At 38.2% G+C, this 19682-nt stretch overlaps 1 protein-coding gene across 7 annotated transcripts in view; it reads left to right on the top strand.

The window, feature by feature from the left end:
- Positions 1-2728: 2728 nt before the first annotated feature.
- ZNF800 (zinc finger protein 800) overlaps positions 2729-19682 on the top strand; it is a 29823-nt gene continuing 12869 nt past the window's right edge. For 2 of the 7 annotated variants that reach the window (XM_017818234.1, XM_017818240.1), the window contains exons 1-5: positions 2729-2859; positions 3451-3561; positions 5698-5793; positions 9264-9407; positions 11749-13504. In XM_017818234.1, the coding sequence (XP_017673723.1) occupies positions 3501-3561; positions 5698-5793; positions 9264-9407; positions 11749-13504 (2057 nt within the window). In that variant the 5' untranslated portion in view covers positions 2729-2859; positions 3451-3500. Of the gene's footprint in view, positions 2860-3002; positions 3121-3450; positions 3562-5697; positions 5794-9263; positions 9408-11748; positions 13505-14877; positions 16530-19682 lie in introns of those variants that run through there. The other 5 variants (XM_017818238.1, XM_017818239.1, XM_017818235.1 and 2 more) reach the window with 5 other exon arrangements.

Genomic DNA, 19682 nt, shown 5'->3' with positions numbered 1-19682 from the left:
AAAGTAGGATAATGAAAAGTAAAATTGATCTTAAAAACATTCTTCCCACACCCCTCTCTTCTTCCCGGTCTTAACTTTATTCCCAGTTCTCTTCCTCCTTCCCACCAGCAGCGCAGGGGGATAGGGAATTGGAGTTATGTCATATTGTTTCTGCTGCTGCTTCTCAGGGGGATAGGGAATTGGAGTTATGTCATATTGTTTCTGCTGCTGCTTCTCAGGGGGATATGGAATTGGAGTTATGTCATATTGTTTCTGCTGCTGCTTCTTCGTCAGGGCGAGGAGTTCTTCCCCTGCTCCAACATGAGTTCTTCCCACAGGTTGCAGTTCTTCATGAAGTGCTCCAGCATGGGCCCTTTTTCTCAATAGAGAGTCAGCCCTTCAGGAACAAACTGCTCCAGTTTGGGTCCCCCGTGGGATCACAACTCCTGCGAACAAACCTGCTTTAGTGTGGACTCCTCTGTCCACAGGTCCACAGGTCCTGCCAGAAGCCTTCTCCAGTGTGAGCTTCCCACAGCATCACAGTCTCCTTTTGGCATACACCTGCTCCAGTGTGAGGTCCTCCATGGGCTACAGGGGCACAGCTGCCTCACCATGGTCTGCACCATGGGCTGCAGGGTAATATCAGGTCTGGCACCTGAAGCACTTCCTTCCCTGGCCTTGGTGTCTGCTGGGCTGTTTCTCACATATTCTCACTCCTCTCTTCTCTGGCCACAATTACAATTTTTCTTTCTTAATTTTATTATCACAGAGGTGTTACATTGCTGACTGGCTTGGCCTTGGCCAGCAGAAGGTCTGCGTTGGAGCTGGCTGGCATTGGCTCTGTCAGACATGTGGGAAGCTTTCAGCATCTTCTCAGAGAAGCTACCCCTATAGCCCCTCGACTACCAAAACTTTGCCAAGCAAACCTGACACAGGCCATAAAGTGTAAACAGAGAAACTTAATCGGATTTGAGGGGGAAAAAAAGTCACATTGAAAGTGGCTAAACACAGAAGCCCAAATACAACCAAGAGATTCTAAATTTCCATTGCTGATTTATGATTTTCAGGTTGCTTTTCTCTTTCTTATTTTTTGATCACTCAATAAAATTATATTGGTGACAAGGCTACCAGTGTTCATAGTAAATAACCAACACACAAAGTTAAGCAGTTTGTTACTCTACTCTTTAAACCTTTGTAGTGCAGTGGCATCAGAGAGAAAGGAAGAGAATCTTTGAATCTGATTCTCACATCTCCTGGGAGATGTGGAATGTTAATTCTCTGAGTTCAATACTTGGTCAAGTACAACAGTCAGTAGGCTGTTGTGCGGAACTAGAGCTCTCAGCCATGTTCCTTGCACTTTGTTACCCATGAGCTTTGCAGTTTTACCCAAATGCTCTATATATGGGCTGAGCACAGGTGCATGGCTGAGTGGACTTTAGGCCCCTTCCACTCTGTGTCTAAAACACAACAGAGATCAGGAAATAGCTAAGCTCGAAGTGAGACCACCTCTGCACATATATAGAGATCCAAACCCAAACCCTGTGTTTGGTTGTCTGACATAAAGGTTTCAACTGACTTCTGCAGTACTTCAGAGTTAAGATGCTACTTGGCACTTGGCTGTTTGAAACTGTTCTCTGATACCTGAGGTGTTCCCAGTTTATTAACCAAAACCCAAGTGCAATTTATGGAGTTTGAATTTGTCCTCACATTGCTTTGGAAAAAGTCTGATTAGTGAAATGAATGTCCATGTTTTAAAAGAAGACATTATTGTGCACAAGTGGATGGCCACAGACAGTAAGGTCTCTCCATGTCTGATTTGAGAAAGTGTGAGATACCTTACTCTAAGATGAACTGTAACCTGCCTTGTAACTTTGTCTGAAACCATGATCCCATCTCCATTAAGAAGTGATGCTATTACAAGTCTGAGCTTGACAGATTGTTTCCGTGTTAGTACCATCACTTAGCATTTTTTTTTCTGTAACGATGTGCTTATTTTTTACATTTCCTTCCAGGTTTTCCTTAAACAGCCGAAGCTTTTCCTTACATGTAAGAAAACTTAATTGCATCCTTTCCCTTGGCAGAAACTGAGTATTACCTTTCCATCAACCCAAGCTGCCCACAGAAGTGCACTAAAGTAGCACAGGACTAAGCAGGCTCCCCGTGAAACCTATCTGGAGACATCTGCTGCCCGGGCACCGACGTCCTCTTGGCGATATTTGCAATACAGATCACATCATTCTCTCTCTGAAAAGGAGTTTTTCCTCCAGGTGTTCAAAAAATTAATTTCTCTTTTGTGGGTTCATTAGAACTAGGAATTTAGTTTGTTTTGGTTTGGGGGTTTTGTGTGTGTGTTTGTACGTGTTTAAATTGTAACAGCACAGACCAGGCTGAGAGGGGGCAGAAATGCCACCTCAAGTGATGGGGGCTGCTCCCACTGGTGTCCGAGCAGCGGTGCCCTCAGGGCAGCCCTGTACATCGCGGGCGTGCGCGGGATCAGCGCGGACCTTTCTCCCGAAGGGACAAAGACGGTACCAGTTTCCGCCGCCCGCCGGGTCAGCCCAGCGGCGGCCGCTGCGCCTCAGTCCGCCCCTGCGGCCCGCTCGGCGCAGCAGCACCGCCCCTCGCCCCAGCCCCAGCCCCAGCCCCAGCCCCAGCCCCAGCCTCAGCCCGTCCGGGGTTCCCCGCCCCGCCGGCACCTGTGCGGCCAAGCCGCGCAACGGCAGCGCCGCGCCTGCGCATTGGGCGGGCGCTCGCCGCCAGGGCCGCAGTCACTTCCTGCCCTCGTGCCCATCCGGCTCCGGGGTCAGCGGCCGCCGCTCTGGCGGGACAGCGGCGAATAAAGTTTAATTCGGGGAGAGGGAAGCCGGCCGTCCTCTCCAGGTAGGGCCGGCCCGCCGTGCCCGCCCGCCGCGCTTTCTCCATCCCGCCGGGCGCCTGCTGTCACCTGCGGCCGCGCGCCGCTCTCGCCCGGGCTGCGCGTGGCGGGCGCGCCCGACTCCGGCTGCGACAGCGCCCGGGAGCGCCTGGCCCGGCCCGGGAGCGCTGCCGCCGCTGTGGCTGCCGGGGCGCGGCTTTGCCCCCGATCCCGCGGTCGCCGAGGGACCCCCTCTCGGTGGCAGGGCTGCGGGACGAAGCTGCGAGGTGGGGACGGAATGCGGCGGGAGCCGCCCGCGGAGGGGGCGCGGGGCCGCGCCGGGCCGGGCTGGGCTGGGCTCGGGGCAGGACGGCGGCCGGGGGCTCTCCCGGGGCCGGGGCGCAGGTGGCGGCAGGGCGGGAGCGGAGCCGAGCTCGGCGTGGCCGTTGCAGAGGGCGGTGTGGGACCTGCCGACAACAATGGGAACTTTTCCTGGGCCGAGGGTGCCGCTGCCTCCGGCCTGCCCGGCCCTGCCGCCGCAGGATGTGGGTGTGCGGAGTTAGCGCTCTGCTGAGCCGCCTGTGCTTCGGCCGTGACAGCTAATTTGCTTATTTCAGCAGAAGCGAGCTGCTGGATGTAGAAAGAAAGTGGGTCGTGCTCACGGAAAATGCCTTTAAGGGACAAGTGTTGTCAGACTGACCACCATCACCATGGATGCTGTGAGCCAGGTATAGTGCTGTGTGATGCTTCACACGTTTTGCATATCCCCTTCGTTTAAAGCTTGCAGAAACCGTTGCGATGGTTGCAAATGTGTATCGTTAGTGTCACTTCTGGATATAAAACGTTTCTGAATTTTGTTTGGAAATGTTTTTTTGGTATCTGTGAACTGTCGCTTCAAGATTATTTCAGGAAGAGAATTTTTCAGGTCCTGCAGGATATGCCATAATTCCCGAGCCACCACGTGGGCATTGTATGCAGTGAGCAGAGGAGGGCAAGAAGCTGTGTAAAACAACTGGTCTTTTTGTTTCCAAAAAGTGCAGTGTTCCGAATCTTTTGTAAAATGATGTTTCTGGCAATCTCTTACATTCGTTGTTTATATTTTCACTCCGTGTCTTCTCTGGTGAGCTCTGATGAACTTGAAGATCTTATTCTCAGAGAAGAAAAAACCCACCATGTCCTGAAATGGCTGTTTGCATTCCACTGCTGTGTGATGTGGAAGGTACCATCAGTGGAAAATATAATGAATACCAACCTGCTAGACATTTTTTAAATTGTTCTGCCTACTGTTATAGTTGGTATCCTTAAAAAAAATTTTGTTCCTTTCTTTTTGCCTTCTTGTAGAGTTTATTTGGATGCTTTCACCTGTGTTTTGGAAAGAAAGGTGCTATTTGGATGCTTTCACTTTTGTTTTGGGAAATTAATAGTTAAAAGTGTGAGCATGGCCACTTTGATTATGCTCCTTTAATTGAATGTAATTTGAAAGTAGTTATTGTTCAGTTAGTAGAATAATTTCTTTGTGTTGATTAAATGGTTTTGAGTTGTTCTAATGCTTCAAACAAGCTGAAATACTTTTTTTGCCTGACAAATTAACAGCGGTGTGTTACATCTGCTTCCCCTGCATTACTCCTGTAGATGTCAGTGGGTGTTGTACATGCATATGTGTAGAGACAGTGTGGAAACTAAAATATATTATTTTCGAGTATAGGGAGTAGGTTAGTAGAATACAATACATCATTCTATTAGAGATCCTCAAATGATTAGCTGATTTGTAATGGTTGTTATGTGTGTATTTAGAGTGTTTTTCTTTTGATATTCTTTTCAGTTTGAATTTATTTATAACCTTACATTTTTTAACTCAACTTTCCTGTCAGAATTTCTTTAAATAGTAAATCTGTGAGTAGTTTTATATTATGCCTCTACTGCTCTTTATTAAGAAAAGATTTCTTAGAGGTGTTCTGTGCTTTATTTAGAAACTGAAACCTTAAAATGGGGTTAAAATCAAACCAGATGGATAAGGTGGGAGCTGGTTTATGAAGTACAAAGCTAACTGTTTTGTCAATAAGAAGTAAAAAAAAAAGACCTAATTAATGATTTTGCAAACAAAAAATTTGGTTTTCTCTCTGAGCAAAGCTTAATTGCCATATGCATATACAGCAATGGAATGCAATTAATTTTCACATGCATAACTACTGCATATTGGAATAACTAATAATCATCCTGATCAATATATATTTTAGTTTCAATAGCTTTTATGAAGAATATGATGTGGCATGAAACATCAGAAATAAGATATTACTTCAGTTTGCTTGAACCAGAAGCATGTCTTGAATGTGGTTTTGTTGGTTAAAAATACTATGATAACTCTTTTTGATATATACTGTGCAGTTATGCTTGTGCTTTTTTTCTGATCATTGCTACTTTAAATTTGGTTTCATGGTTGCGTACTAGCAACATTGAAGGCCTATAGTATGCTGTGAAGTACAGTATTGGTAATGCTTTTCTGTACATTTGTTTTGGTTTTAACAATAGGATTATTCTAGGGAATTGCTTTAATTGACAGAAATTTCCAGTGAGTTAATTTTGTTTTATATATTTATATGTTTTTGTGTTTGCTACAAGTAGCTTTGAATACACGTTTTCTTTAAATAGTCAAAATTACGGCAAACTGTCAGAAGGTATCATGGCTGCAAAATTCAGTATTGACTTTTTTAATTCAATCTAGATGAAAATTGTAGAATAAGACTAATTTTACTATAGTCCTGGCCTTTCTTTTTATCTAGTTTACTGTATGTGTGGAAAATTCATAACTTATAGGAGTCACCTGACTGTTCTCTAATAGCTTATTACCCTTTTATATATTTCAGTACACCTGTTGGAACCTGGTGATCCTCCGTTACTGCAGCAGCCTCTGCAAACGTCAAAATCTGGTATTCAGCAAATCATTGAATGTTTTCGATCAGGTATGAAACTATGCCTGACTCTGAAAAAGTTCCTTACCTTTTTATAAGAGTTACGTATATTTACTATATTAAAATAACCAACACCTGACTTCCTGCATATTGGCAAACTATTTGCAGATTTTTGGAATTAAGTGTTCCTTTTAATAAGAGTTTTCATATAAAGTAATGAAGAAATAGATCTTTCAGAATCATTAAAAATTATTTTTTTGTGCTGCTTTGTGTCATTTTACCTGCTTTTATTAATGGGTTTATCATAAAACTGCTGACATGAAGAGAAAACTTTACCTTGAACTTCTTAAATTGCATTATCATGTTACTTTTAAGGTGTTTCTTGATTGTTTTTGGGAGTTGCAATACATAACAATGAATTTAAGAACAACAACTGAGCATTTCGAGGGAGCATCCCAGAGATGATTGAAATGTTTAATGTTTTCTAGCTGTTTCTTCACTTCTGATACGGCAAACCAAACATTTTATTTTCATAACCCTTGGTCCTTAGTGCTACTAAGAATGTGTTTCTAGATTTTTCTACATAGAGCTGTTAAGTATATGAAATGTGTCATGTATAAGTCATTGCTGCTGTGCAATGGAATGCATATCTGGTCTGAGTCTTGTAAAAAGGACACAGAGTTCAAGTTGTCTACTAGCATTTCAACAACTTAATACAAAAACTGGATGTGAGATTATTCATTAGTAACATTTTTTAGTTTGGTTGAGGTTGCCTGAGGCCTCAGATATGTGTGACAGGCTTCTTTCACTTGAAGCAGATCAGTGTAATCCCTGCTGGTAATACCACAAACTAGTTGCAAGTATTTTGTCTCTGGGGTGCTTCCAAATTGTCCTCACTGGTGTTAAATTGATAGCTTACTTTGATGTCTTCAGTCATCTGCATCAGGAAAGTTGGACAGAAGGCAAAAGGACCTAGAGCAAGATTTCTGGTTGGGTTTGAACATGCAACATTTCATTATGGAGAGTATTTTGACTCTTGTGGTATAGATATAGAGATTTAAGAAATTTTATCAAAAGCTTCTGTCACCCAAAGCATTAAGAGTAACAGGTGAATTTGAATCTATTTTTCTTTTCTAAAAAAAGAAATTGTTTGCTAAAGGCACATACTTTGGTATTCTAAGAGAGAGGTATTAGTTATGATCAATGTTTTCTACTGATTTCTTGTGACTATGATGTTATTCTAGCATCAATATTTATGAATATTAAGAAAATTGGACAAGGTATCACTGCCCCACTTAGATGTAACTGCAAAATAGAGAAGACTTTGGTAAGCTGGAGGCAGCATATGTGGGCAGAACTGACTGCTTTTTGGCACAATCTACAGTAGGTGAAGAATAAGGAGGTGATTTGCTTTTCCTCTACCTGCTGTGTCCATGAAACCAGTGGACGTTGTAAATTCATTTGCAGTTTTCAGAAGTTCCTAAAGGTCTGCAGTTTAATTCAAAAGGATCAATTATTTTTCTGCTCCCACCAGTGAAAAGCTTCGTAGTTGCATAAGGGTGATTTGAAGCCAGAGTGACTACTGTGTCATATAGAGTGACTTTCAGTATCTCATAAATCCTTTAATCGCATCCAGTAATTCTTAAACCCAGTAATTTGTATTGGAAAAAAAACATTTCAGTGCTGAACAGGGGGAGACTGAAATATCACTATAACAGGAGAGAGAATGAGGAACTTTTGTGTCCCTCAGTTGGGAAGTAGTGGAGATGATTCGATGATTTTTATTTTTTTTTTTCTGTTTTTGGGAGAGGGGTTTGTGGCTAGAGTGTGCATGAACAGCATGAGCGAATTCTGGTTTATTGTGTGCTGTCACCAAATTGGAAGCATTTTGTTTGAAATATAATTTGGTGTGAATTATAGTTTTGTATGTCACAGGAATTTTATTTACATGGAGGATCTTCAGTTTTGTTCAGACAGGTTTTTGTCAGTGGTTGTCTTTATATGCAGAAATTCAAATGTTGGTTGGTGAGATCTGAGTAAACAACTTGCTTTTGGGGGGAACTCTCTACATTTTTTGTTTGTTGCTATATCTAAATATTTGTCCAGTAGTCTGTTTGTAAAAATGCAGGTCAAATGAAGGTGAGGTTAATAACACTAAAAAAAAGAGCAGTGAGGGGTGGCCCAGGAAGGCATAGGAGAGGACAAAAACTGGATGGTAACCTCAGATGGTCAAGTTTGGGTTCCAGTTTTAAACAACCATTGAAGAAGACAACGACACTGTACTTTGCTAAAACTCATTTGTAAAACATTTCTACACCAAGAAATAAAAGGTTTTCTTGGTAAAGCCTATTAGTATTGAAGAACTGCGAGGTAATATGAAATTATTCATATTTGAAAGAGTTTCATTCAGAAAATAGTTCTGCAGTGTGACTCTGAGTTTGGTCTTTAAAAGGAATTCTTAAGAGAAGTGTATGTGGTGATAGAGCACTTGAACTTTTATTTCAGTTTGAAGAATGTCTTGCTGCTGTTTCATAGGTGTCTGATATTATTTATTCATGGTCCAGTTTCATTATATTTTTGCTTGTTTGATTAGTTTTGATTAATTCAATTCTAAGAAAAATCAAGATCGAGAAATTAGCTGAATCTGGTTAGTGTTTTTTTTCTAATTTGGAGTGGGTAAGTATTCATCATTCATGCTAATTGTAGACATTACTTTCATAATTTTCTTGAGGTAAGAAATGAAGGCTTAAGTTTGAAGTGTAAAAAAACTGTATTCTTTATTTCTTTAAGCATGGCAGAGGCTGGAATACATCAACAATGCTAGATCTAATTATCTTTAGATACAATGTATAAGTCTCGAAAACTGGCATATTTTGTCACACTGCCTATTTTTTAATAGAGAAGTTTTGGATTTAATTATCTGTATTTTCCTTTCATTGGACTGAAAATATGTCTGTGTATCTACTGTGTCACCTAAGCATCATCATCTTGGTATTGGGTCAGATACCTAGATGCAGTAACATTTCTTCACCTATTAGTTATTCTATTTGCTTTATTTCATGCTTTAGTTTTTTGCCTTACCGGATGCTGTTTTTCCATGAAATAGCTGTATATATCTTTCCTTAGCCTTGTTGGATAACCCTAGAGGAAAAAATACTACAAGCTTCTTTAAATGCTCTAGGTGCTTATTCCTTCCTGTTGGGCAGTTGTATTGCAGCAACCTAATACTGTAGTGTGGACTCTTTCCTAACGTCAGCTGTTAGTTTTTATCATAAATCATTGCACTTCCCTATAAACTGTAACGTGTGTAATCCTGGAGGATTTTTTTCATACTAGTCTGTTTTTCATAGTGAAATTTGGAGTATGTATCATAAACTTATAGTGCGATGAAATAGCATTAACAAAAGATAAAATGCTGTTATAATTATTCATGTTTTAAAATGTCTCCACTTTCATGGGATGATGTGAATTAAAAGATGAACAGAAAACCTTCCCTAAGTGTAATATTTCTTTTATTACAGGAACGAAACAACTTAAACATATCTTGTTAAAAGATGTGGACACCATTTTTGAGTGTAAATTGTGCCGGAGTCTCTTCAGAGGATTACCAAATTTAATTACTCATAAAAAGTTTTATTGTCCTCCAAGTCTTCAGATGGATGATAGTAAGTCTTACTAATTGAAATATTTAATAAAGCTATATGAAGTTGAAAAAATTACCTTTCTTTACCATTTATACAAACACGTCTGAAACAAAAATGCAAAAGAAAAGGTGGAGTTACATTTCAGTAATAACATGTAGATCACTTTTATGGTATTGAAGAAGTTACAGCACTGACTTTATATGAATTAACAACTGCGACCCATGCCGATGTCATAATTAGCTAGGTAGTTTGTACATCCAACCTTTTGATTAAGAGTGTCACTCTTAACAATTGCTGTTCCTCTGTCCCCTTTTTCTTTTCTTTCTGTCCTTCTTTACTGTGAAAGATAGAGAAAGTATGTCAAAGGACTGAGAAATAATCTCGCAGAAAGAGTGGGTCTAAAAGATCTTTCACTTTTAGATCATCATAGCTGTGGTGGACTTCAGCTGGATCCTGGCTTGGGTCAACATCCATAGTATTCTCCTGTGCTGGGGAAGCACTTATAGTGCTTGTGTCATGGATACAGTCTTTTAGTCTTATTCATTATGAAACATGGACTAAAAAGTTTACCCTTTTCTTTAACGACCTGTGCTTCATTTCACTTCATGCTGCTTTAACATGATTGATGTGATCATAGCTAACCCAAAACCTTTGTTGTAGAAATTAAACATTATTATTAAAACAAATCGAAAAACTGTATTTTTATGGAAAAAAACCTTATTAATAAGTCTCATTCCAGTGAAGATTTTTGTTGAAGCTGATTACTTTGAAAATGTGCCAGCATTCAAAAATGTTTTGTAAACTTTTCTAATTATCTTGATCTCTTGACTAGATCAACGTAGGTGCAGTGAGGATTTTTCTTTCCTGATTAATGCTTTCCTACCTCAATATTTAAAATATTGGGAACAAACAGATATACTTAGATGACTCTTTTCCCATGTAGTGTCAGCTAGTGCTGTGAAGGAGAAGGTGAAAAGACTGGTACTGTCAACTTCCTTAAATACGTGTGCTTGGCTAGTTAGAGAGTCACAGAGCTTCTCCGTAAAAAGGGATGACTTGTATTTTCAAAGCAAGGTTAGAAGTGCATCTGACTTAGATGCAATAGGTTCTGAGTGAAACAGGATGGCGCTGAGGAAACACTTCATGTCCAGTTCCTGACATTCTAGCCGTTGAGTGATTCACTTCCATATGTTTTATGAAGTAACATAAAAGTAACATACTCACTGTTCACTATGAGAGGTGAAAATAAAGGGAATAACAATACATGCTCTGAATAAAACTGTATAAATACTTAAGTTTTCTACGAAATTGAGTATAGTTATTATTGAATTAAGTGAGAGTTTTTTTCAATAAATAAAAGATAGTGAAAAAGAAGCAGGACCCCCATGGTAAAGAATTCCAAAGACTATTCCCTCATAACTTTTTTGAGATGCATTCATTTAATATAGTCACAAAGTAATCTTAAAAGTTGCTATAAAATAGGAAGGATTTTTTACTTTTGGTAAAAATTATATGAATAGTCCTATCTGAAACTGACTGCAAAAGCTGTTAAAAATTCAGTGTTAAAAGATGGGTCCTGAGCAACAAAAGAGCGTATTTCTTGTACTGATGCTCTTCCTATGTGTTGCTGAGAGTGTTGAAGGAATAACTGAGTGTGGGTTTTTAATTAGCTGTTACCAGGAATCACATCTTTAAAATTATCCACAGTGATTTGAACTGTGTCATCTCAGTGCCTCACCTTTCTGCTGTAGTACCCTGGCTTCCTCTTTATGCTAGTGCAGATGCTTCATGTATTATGCTGGGAACTAGATCACTGAACTAATCTGGCATTTAATAACAGAATATTACTGAGCCCTGTAAAATAGTATCTACTTATGTCCTCATGCAATGCTCAGGTTACACAGATGTTTCATTCTTTGTAAGGATTGTTCAGAATTCACAGAGAAGAGCTTATTTCCAGAATTAGGTTCCTTTGTTGATAGTGCCTGTTTCCAGCAGTAGGAAAATTGGTTTCTAATGATACTTCAGGCTTAGTTGCACACCTGCAGAACAAGCGCAGTCAAATGATGTTATTTTTGCAATTGATACAGATTTTTAAAGACCAGCTTAATTCTGAGCATACAGATATTTAGTTCAGGTGGCTTTTGCATTAGCGTGCTAGAAGGGTGTATTTCCAATGTTGGCTTTTAATAAAAAAGCAACTTGTAATGATTACTCAAAACCTCCGAGTGTTCAGAGAGTATAAATACAGGATTTGTGCAAATTTGGAGGCTGAATTCACACAGTATTTAAAAGCTACTTTGAGATTTTAATAATTGGAAATAACCAAATCATTAAAAAATACCTTTTCCTCTTTTCACAGACCTCCCAGATATAAAAGATAAGCAGAGTCAAGCCATAAATGACCTCCTTGAAGCCATCTATCCACGGGTAGATAAGCAAGAATATGTAATTACATTGGAACCTATAGAAACTAATCAAAATGCTGTATTTCAATATGTGTCAAGGACTGATAGCCCAGATGAGAACACAGAAAGTAGCCATACCCCTGATCAAGCTCCAGTACAGGTACAGGAACCCAGCACTGAGCAACCCAAGACTCTTTCAGCTCCAGCACCAGTCCCAGCTGGGGAGACAGTAGAATTACCTCCTGCTGATCCTGTTACAAACAAGGTGATACCTACTCCTGAAGAACAGCCTCCAGCAGTAAATCCTGAGTTGGACTCTCTGGATAATTCTGATTATGGCCACCAGTTGATTTGTTGCCTTTGTAGGAAAGAATTTCATTCAAGACGCAGTGTACGCCGGCACATTCGAAAAGTGCACAAAAAAAAGATGGAAGAGCTAAAGAAGTACATAGAAACAAAAAAGAAACCAAACCAATGCTCTGCAAAAGGACGAAATAAGAATGTTCTTGTAGCATTAGGTAGAAGTTGTCCTGTATGTTACAAATCATTTGCTACAAAAGCCAACGTAAGGAGGCATTTTGATGAAGTTCATAGAGGATTAAGGAGGGATTCCATTACTCCTGATATAGCTACCAAACCTGGGCAACCTTTGTTCTTGGATACAGTTTCTGCTAAAAAATCTTTTAAGACCCGAAAACAAAAGTCATCTTCAAAGGCTGAATACAATTTAACTGCATGCAAGTGCCTTCTGTGCAAGAGAAAATATAGTTCACAAATAATGCTGAAAAGGCACATGCAAATTGTTCACAAGATAACTCTTTCTGGAAAGAACTCTAAAAGAGAGAAAGGAGCCAACAATACTGCCAATGGCACAGAAATAAAAGTTGAATCAGCAGATTCTGTAGAACCTTCACCCCCTTCCATATCTCTTTCTCCACAGAATGAATTAAAGGGAACAAATCATTCAAATGAGAAAAAGAACACACCATCAGCACAGAAAAACAGAGTTAAACAAGATGCTGAAAACCCTAAATCAACTTCTAAATCAACCACTAAATCAACCTCCAAATCAACCGCTAAATCAACCTCCAAATCAACCAATGCATCTGCTGCAGGTGGCCAGCAAAAAAACAGGAAGCCAAAACTTTCAGCTGGCTTTGACTTCAAGCAGCTTTACTGTAAACTCTGTAAGCGCCAATTTACTTCTAAACAGAACTTGACAAAACACATTGAATTACACACAGATGGAAATAATATTTATGTTAAATACTACAGGTGTCCACTCTGCTCTTACGAAACGCGTCGCAAACGTGATGTGATAAGGCATATAACTGTGGTTCATAAAAAATCACCACGCTACCTTGGGAAAATAACTGCAAGTTTAGAAATTAGAGCAATTAAAAAACCAATTGATCTTGTTCTAAATAAGGTGACAAAAAGAGGCCCTCAGAGGGATGAAACAAAACAGATTGGTTCAAAACAGGATATCACATCTAATTCTCCCAATAAAAAGTATGAAGGAGCTGATGTTGGCATTGAAGTAAAAGTAACAAAAAACTTTTCTCTGCACCGATGCAATAAATGCGGGAAAGCATTTGCCAGAAAAGCTTTTCTAGAACATCATAAGAAAACCCACAAAGCAAATGTATCTCATTCACCTGAAGAAAATAAAACCAAAGGCAGAAGTACAAGATCTAAAGCTGTTGTCTGGTGAGGAAAAATAAAAAGTGTTTTGTCTTTTTTTTTTTTGTCTTTTTTTTTTTTTTAAACCCCAACAATACCACTGAATTTCTTGTGCTGTTGTTGATTTGTTGCCGAAAACATGTTTTCTCATGGATTTTATGGTTTAACAGCTTAAATGCAACGGTAGATTTCAAATTCGTTTCTTATATTTTGGTTTTAGCATTTTTAAAAAGAGGCAAAATCTTAATTTGTGATTGTAGGAAGCTGGAATATACATTAAACTGTATTGAGTCAACTCTTTAAATTGTCTTAAGGCATCTGTTGTAATCAAGCTAATATTTTTGAAATAGCAATTTTTTAAAATTAATAATAATTTTGTTTGGTTTGGATAACATAATCTGTTAATTAATTCATTGTGACCAGTTGAAGAAGTACTAAAGATACTACAGTAAAAGCTGTTAAAAGTCTATGATATTACTGGAATTGGCATTTGTGAATTTAATTATTTTTTTTTTATTTAATGTGTATTGCCTATACCCTGTCAACAAAAATGCATAGAACAGTTTTTTGAATGTAATTTGGTTGCCTAATTGCTTTGATTTAAAATCATGGATTAGGTGCCTGCAAACACCTTTGAAATAATCAAATTTATGATTTCATTCTTTTAATGCTTATTTATATAAGCCTGGGTTTGGAAACTTCTGGTCATTATTGGTTTAAATTGTTCAAGTCTTATCAAAGTTTATTTTTAAGCATCAAAATGTATGAAAGTATGGCCAAGAATTTTCTAAACTTGTGCTTATATGGTACTCTGGGAGTTTTTTACATTTGGAAGGGTTGTATTTGTAGTTTCTCAGTTTTCCATAGCCTTCATGTTAAAGGTGGCCTATTTTTAAAGGACCTTTTATAAAAGGAAATATTTGTATGCAGTCAGTTTGTATTTCAGAATGACTGACTGATGCCTGAGGATTGGGGGATTGTACAAAAAATTATAATGAAGAGAGGTAGTACATATGATACAGTGATATTTGTAAGAGTTTTTAACATCCTTATTCAGAATTATCTTTCTAGCATATTTGGTAAAAATAAAACCAAGTATATGTGCCTTGTTCTATATTTCAACTCTGAAATGCTGTTTTCCAGGAGGTAATTTGATTTGAGTTTAGCTTTCCTAGTGAATAACCACGGAGATATGTTAAATTGTAATGTGGTGCTTTTGTGACTTTCTAACAAATCCTGGTTAAGTGGGACAGAACTTCAAAAATTCTGTAAGTTGGACCCTGAATTGTGCTGAATTTAAGAATTAAAAATTTAGTCCTGTAAATTATTTATGTTGTGTATTTTTGAACAGAATTATATGGGTAAACTCAAAGTATTAATTTACTCCCCTTTCTCTTCAGATAGGTTCAAGTGATGTTTGGAAAGTTGGAAGTACACTTGAATGAAAAAGACTTTTTAATTTGTTTTGGAACCGCTAAGTCTTGGTAATGGTACTACAAGGAGGAAGTATTTTCATAAGCTGTTTTTTTTCTTAATATATTAGTAACCACTGACTGCCAGTGGGACAGTGCCACCTCCCAAAACACTGAAGTAGTTGAAATGCACATGCATCTAAATTAGCAGTTATCTATGCAGTTGTGGTCTGACACAGGATAGAAAAAACTTTCTGAAATTACAAAAAAGTACACCAGAGGCAAGTCAATGAACAGCAGCTTTGGAAGAAGGTTTCTGTTCCTCATTTAGGAAATCATCTCCAGAAAGCTCATCCATGGAAATCATCCATACTGGTCCTCCCTGGTAGTGCTAGTTGATGGATAGCTCAAACTTTGTGATATCCTACTTTGGTAAATGTTGTGGTATATACTGTTTTAAATTTATTTCAAATGAATGTATAAGAGCAAACAATGTAGTGTGTATTGGCTGAATTGTACTAATTTTTAGTATTTGCCATAACATCAGTTTGTTCATATTGACTAATTTCCCAGTTCTGGGGCATGCTGAATTTCATGTGCTGAAGTAATTTCAAAGATCTTCATGTTTCCCTATGTGGTTCGTAGGAAAACTCTGTAAACATCTGGGAAGTTTACAAGAATATCCACATTCCTCTATTCTTTAATTTTTTTAAAAAAAATTATACACAAGCACTTTAATGATAGTTGCAGTTTATTTTTTCAGTTTATTTTTGAAAGATCAACACACTAATGTTAATATGAAGGTAGTGAATATTTGCTGATGTATTATAGACAATCTGTGCACAACCACTTATAATGTTAGCTTATTTCATTAAATATTAATAAAAAGGGAGGATAGTATGGGAGAATCTCAAAATATATTTTCTCTCAAGATCTTAAATGACCACTATGGGTAGCACTTGACTTTGCATAATTTGGAAAATGTTTTAGATACTTTTTTTTAACCTTTTAATCAAGATTGTAGTAAAACAGTCCCATGCCTACCATGTTGAAATTCTTGGCAGGTTTCATGCGTCCATGGGTTTGTTTTGGGTTTTTTTGTCGGTTTGTGGTTTTGTTATTTTTTACCTTTTAGAAAATACTTTGTTTAGTGATTTGTGTCAAATTGTTACAATTTGAAAGGTATTGTACATCGGAAGAAATACCATGTTTTTTATATAGGTTCACTCCCTTACTTAGGGAGGTGCCTCATGTTCATATATACTTTTTGTATAAAATATATCTAAATGTTGATCACAAGATCAGGAGTAAAAATACTTTTATGGATAGAGAACTATTTGGCCCTGTTAGTGCATTGCACTAAAAATACTGTGAATGGGAACTGAGATTGTAGCTGTTGCTCAAAATGTTCTATATTGAATGTACATGCTTTTGTTTGGATAAACGTACTGTATTTGATGGAAAATAAAGCAGACTGGAAATGATTTTTAAGTGGGCATAAACAAAAAGATGATGTGTTTGTAAACTTGGAATATCTGTCACTCCACAATTGGAACATTGTTTGCATTTTGTAAAGTTTTATTTGTTGATCACTGAAGCTAGTTGTTTGTAATATTCTGTTGTAATAAATGGGGTTTTTTATTAAAACTTTGGCACTTGTGGAGTGAACACTTCACACTGATGGTTGACCCTTGCTATATTTGTAGAAAACACTGGCTTTTTGTTCCTTGTAAAGGAACCTCTTCCTTAACTAAGCAACACTTGTTATTATCCTTTTAAAACAAAATATTAATATTGAAGGAGATAAGCTTTGCTGGGGTGTTTTTTTTTATAAGAGACATCTAATTGTTTCTTCTTTCTAAACCTTGTTTTCATGGTTGGATATAAGAAAAGAACTTCCATAATAATTGTTTAATCTTTTGTAAAGGAAGACATCAGGCTATTAATGTAACTGCATTTGAAGTCATGTTCCTAAGTGCCTGCCGATTAAGAATAAGAAATTAGAAGACAAGCATAGTGATTGTGTAACTTCATTTCTCAGCTTATCCTTGTGGTTTCTGTCCTGGGTAAGTGTGTAGTCTGCATCTTGAAATATGTAAAGGTGAAGTTACTCCTATTTCAGGGTAAGCTATCTACTTACCAGCATATTGGATATGAGTTTTTAATTAAGATGCAGTCTTGCCTCATTGATGGGGCACATTGGTTTGGCTTGTTTTGCTCAGACTAGCCAAAGACAAATGTAGATCTTTAGTGGACCTTGAAAATTAAGGCTGAGTCTTGTTAAAAGAGTTTTTTGTGTAGAATTAATGTGAAATACTTTACAGAAGACTTTTGGGATAATCTAAACATTCTGTATGGAAGTCTGTCTTTTTTTGAAGTGATACATATCTAAGGCTTGAGGGGCTAGCTTTCAGGGACGTGAAATCTTGCATTATCAGCAAGTGGCACCATATTTGCTGAAGTCTAAAAATGCTGGCATCTGTCTCAGAATCATCTGTTCTTTAGTTGTTTCTCAGCTGAAGATATCTGGTCTTCCTGGTTTTATTTTTTGTCTTTGTTTTTGGAGTGATTTCTGGGTTTATGTTTTACGTGTCTTTTCTATCTGAAGTGTTAGATTCTTGAAATCCTTGTAGTGTTTGATCTCTTCGGTTTTATTGGAGAGTAAAGAAATCTGTAGCTTAGGTAGTTGGTGACCATTACCACCATTTGTTTTTGACTGGATTCCATTGGGATGAACTTAAAGTTACTGCATAAAGATTTGTGTGACTGGTCAGGTGCTTGAAATACTTTGACAATGAGAACAGTTTTGAGTGGTGGCTGAAAGACCTGTGGGCAAGTATTTCACATCTTTCTCTTTTGCTGAATAGTGAATTACAACAGTTGGTTAACCATGAAGGTTAACCAGTGTGTTGGTTTGGGGATGAGGAGAAGAACAGGCCCTCAACGATTGTATGGATGGAGAAGCCCTGGTGTTTGCAGTAATAAGGGGACTGCTGTCTGGGTGTAAAGATTCTCCTCTCATCTTGAGAAGGGGATCAGAGGGGAAGTGAATGATGTGGGATACACTTCAGTTCTGTTTTGTAGGGAGCTTCTTCCCAGTGTCCCTCAATTACAGTCTTAAAATAGTAATTTCATAGACACAAAGTGGAATTTAATTTGAAAAGTTAGGATTGTTTGGGTTCATTCATCCCTTTGGGGTTTGGCAAAATACTGGTAATCCTATTAAAAGTGTGGTATACTTGGAACCGTGTTTCAAATGAAGAAACAATATCACTGACTTTAGAAGATTTAGTGGGAAATGAAGATGGCCTGAGCCTTTGATAGCACATAGACCAAATACATTATTCTCCAAAACAGATGAAACTATGTAGAGCTTCGCTGCATTGCCAGGAACACCACGGTTGTTTGAAACACATGGTTGTTTTGAAGTCTGGATGGGTGAGGAGCATGTGCTTTTCCATCTTGCTCAAATGTTATTCTTCAGAAGTAGATTTTACAGTGTTTTTACCTCAGTTGTAGGAAGGATTGAGGTTCTCTGTGTCAATAATCCACTGTGCTAAATTTGTTAGCATCTGGTAATACCACTGTTTTTTTGTTCTGACACTTCGCTGCCATTTCAGTCTTAAAGCAACTAGGATTTATCTAGTCTGTCCTCTCAGCATAAGCCTTTCCTGGTTCAGCTCCCTTGGCTGAACTAGATTTGCTCTTTCACATTATTTACATGCTTTGAGCCTGGAAGTCAGCTCCTTTATCAGGGGCAAAGCAGTCTTCTTTGATGATCTTCCCACAGCTGTTGATGTTACTTAAATCAGTTCAGTGGGCTCAGGGGCAGAGCACAGACCAAAAAGCAGTCTGGGGTTTGCAGGTCTTGTGTATACATGTTCTTACATTTTTTCTGTCTGTTGCTCAGATACTTTCTTTCCAGGATGTGGTTTTACAGTTCTCAGCTTGTGACTTCCTGCAGCAAACAAATGGATGGTTTGAAGTCACTATCTTGTGGCAAGGCAGGTTGCATTTAGCTTAGACTGAAATAGATGTGGATGTGCAAAAACATTGTAATCAGTTTCCTTCATAACATATATCTAAATTTCAACTGTCATTCTCTCTTTGAAGAAACAATTACCTAAGAGTGAACCGGCCTAAAATGGATACATTTCACCCTTTAAATGTGTAAAGCTGCATTTTCCATCAAAAATACATTCGGGATATTGGCAAGTAACAAGATCAGTAATTTGTCTCAAATATAAAAGTGGAAAAGGCTTTCCAAATTAATTGAGATTTCTCTGCATGGTGTCAAACTGGTAATAGATTAGATAGTGGCTGAGTTCGCAGGGCTTAAAATCAGGTGTCTATCCTGTTTCAGAGTGTTTGCTCCCATTAGTATAAATGAGGAAAACAAGGTGCATGTTTCTGTTGACATTGCTCAGAACTGAACAGATTGTAAGTGACTTTGGTTTTTTTATTAAATCTCCATATGTAAATATGGACATTTGCTTCTCAAAGAATACTTGCATTATAGTAGACTGCTCTGTGCTACTTCATACTTTTTTTTCTGTGTGTATGTGGGACATGGGAATGGATAAGGATGTAAGAGTTGGCAGATGAGTAAGGATGCACGAGGTGATCTTTTTGGTATGCTGACATGGAATTAATTGTGCATGTGTAGTACATCTGTGTAAAAATGAGAAAGCTTAGAGAATGTTAATGGACTACGTGGGGAGAATTTAGATAGGAAGACTGTGGTATATACATCCACTTTAAATGATGGAGTTGAGTTGACCAGGGCCTTGAGG

The sequence above is a fragment of the Lepidothrix coronata genome, unplaced genomic scaffold, assembly GCF_001604755.1.
Source record: "Lepidothrix coronata isolate B3197 unplaced genomic scaffold, Lepidothrix_coronata-1.0 Scaffold66, whole genome shotgun sequence".
Classification (NCBI taxonomy): Eukaryota; Metazoa; Chordata; class Aves; order Passeriformes; family Pipridae; genus Lepidothrix; species Lepidothrix coronata.
The sequence above is the reverse complement of the archived record's forward strand: the minus strand, read 5'-3'. Positions and strand labels throughout refer to the sequence as shown.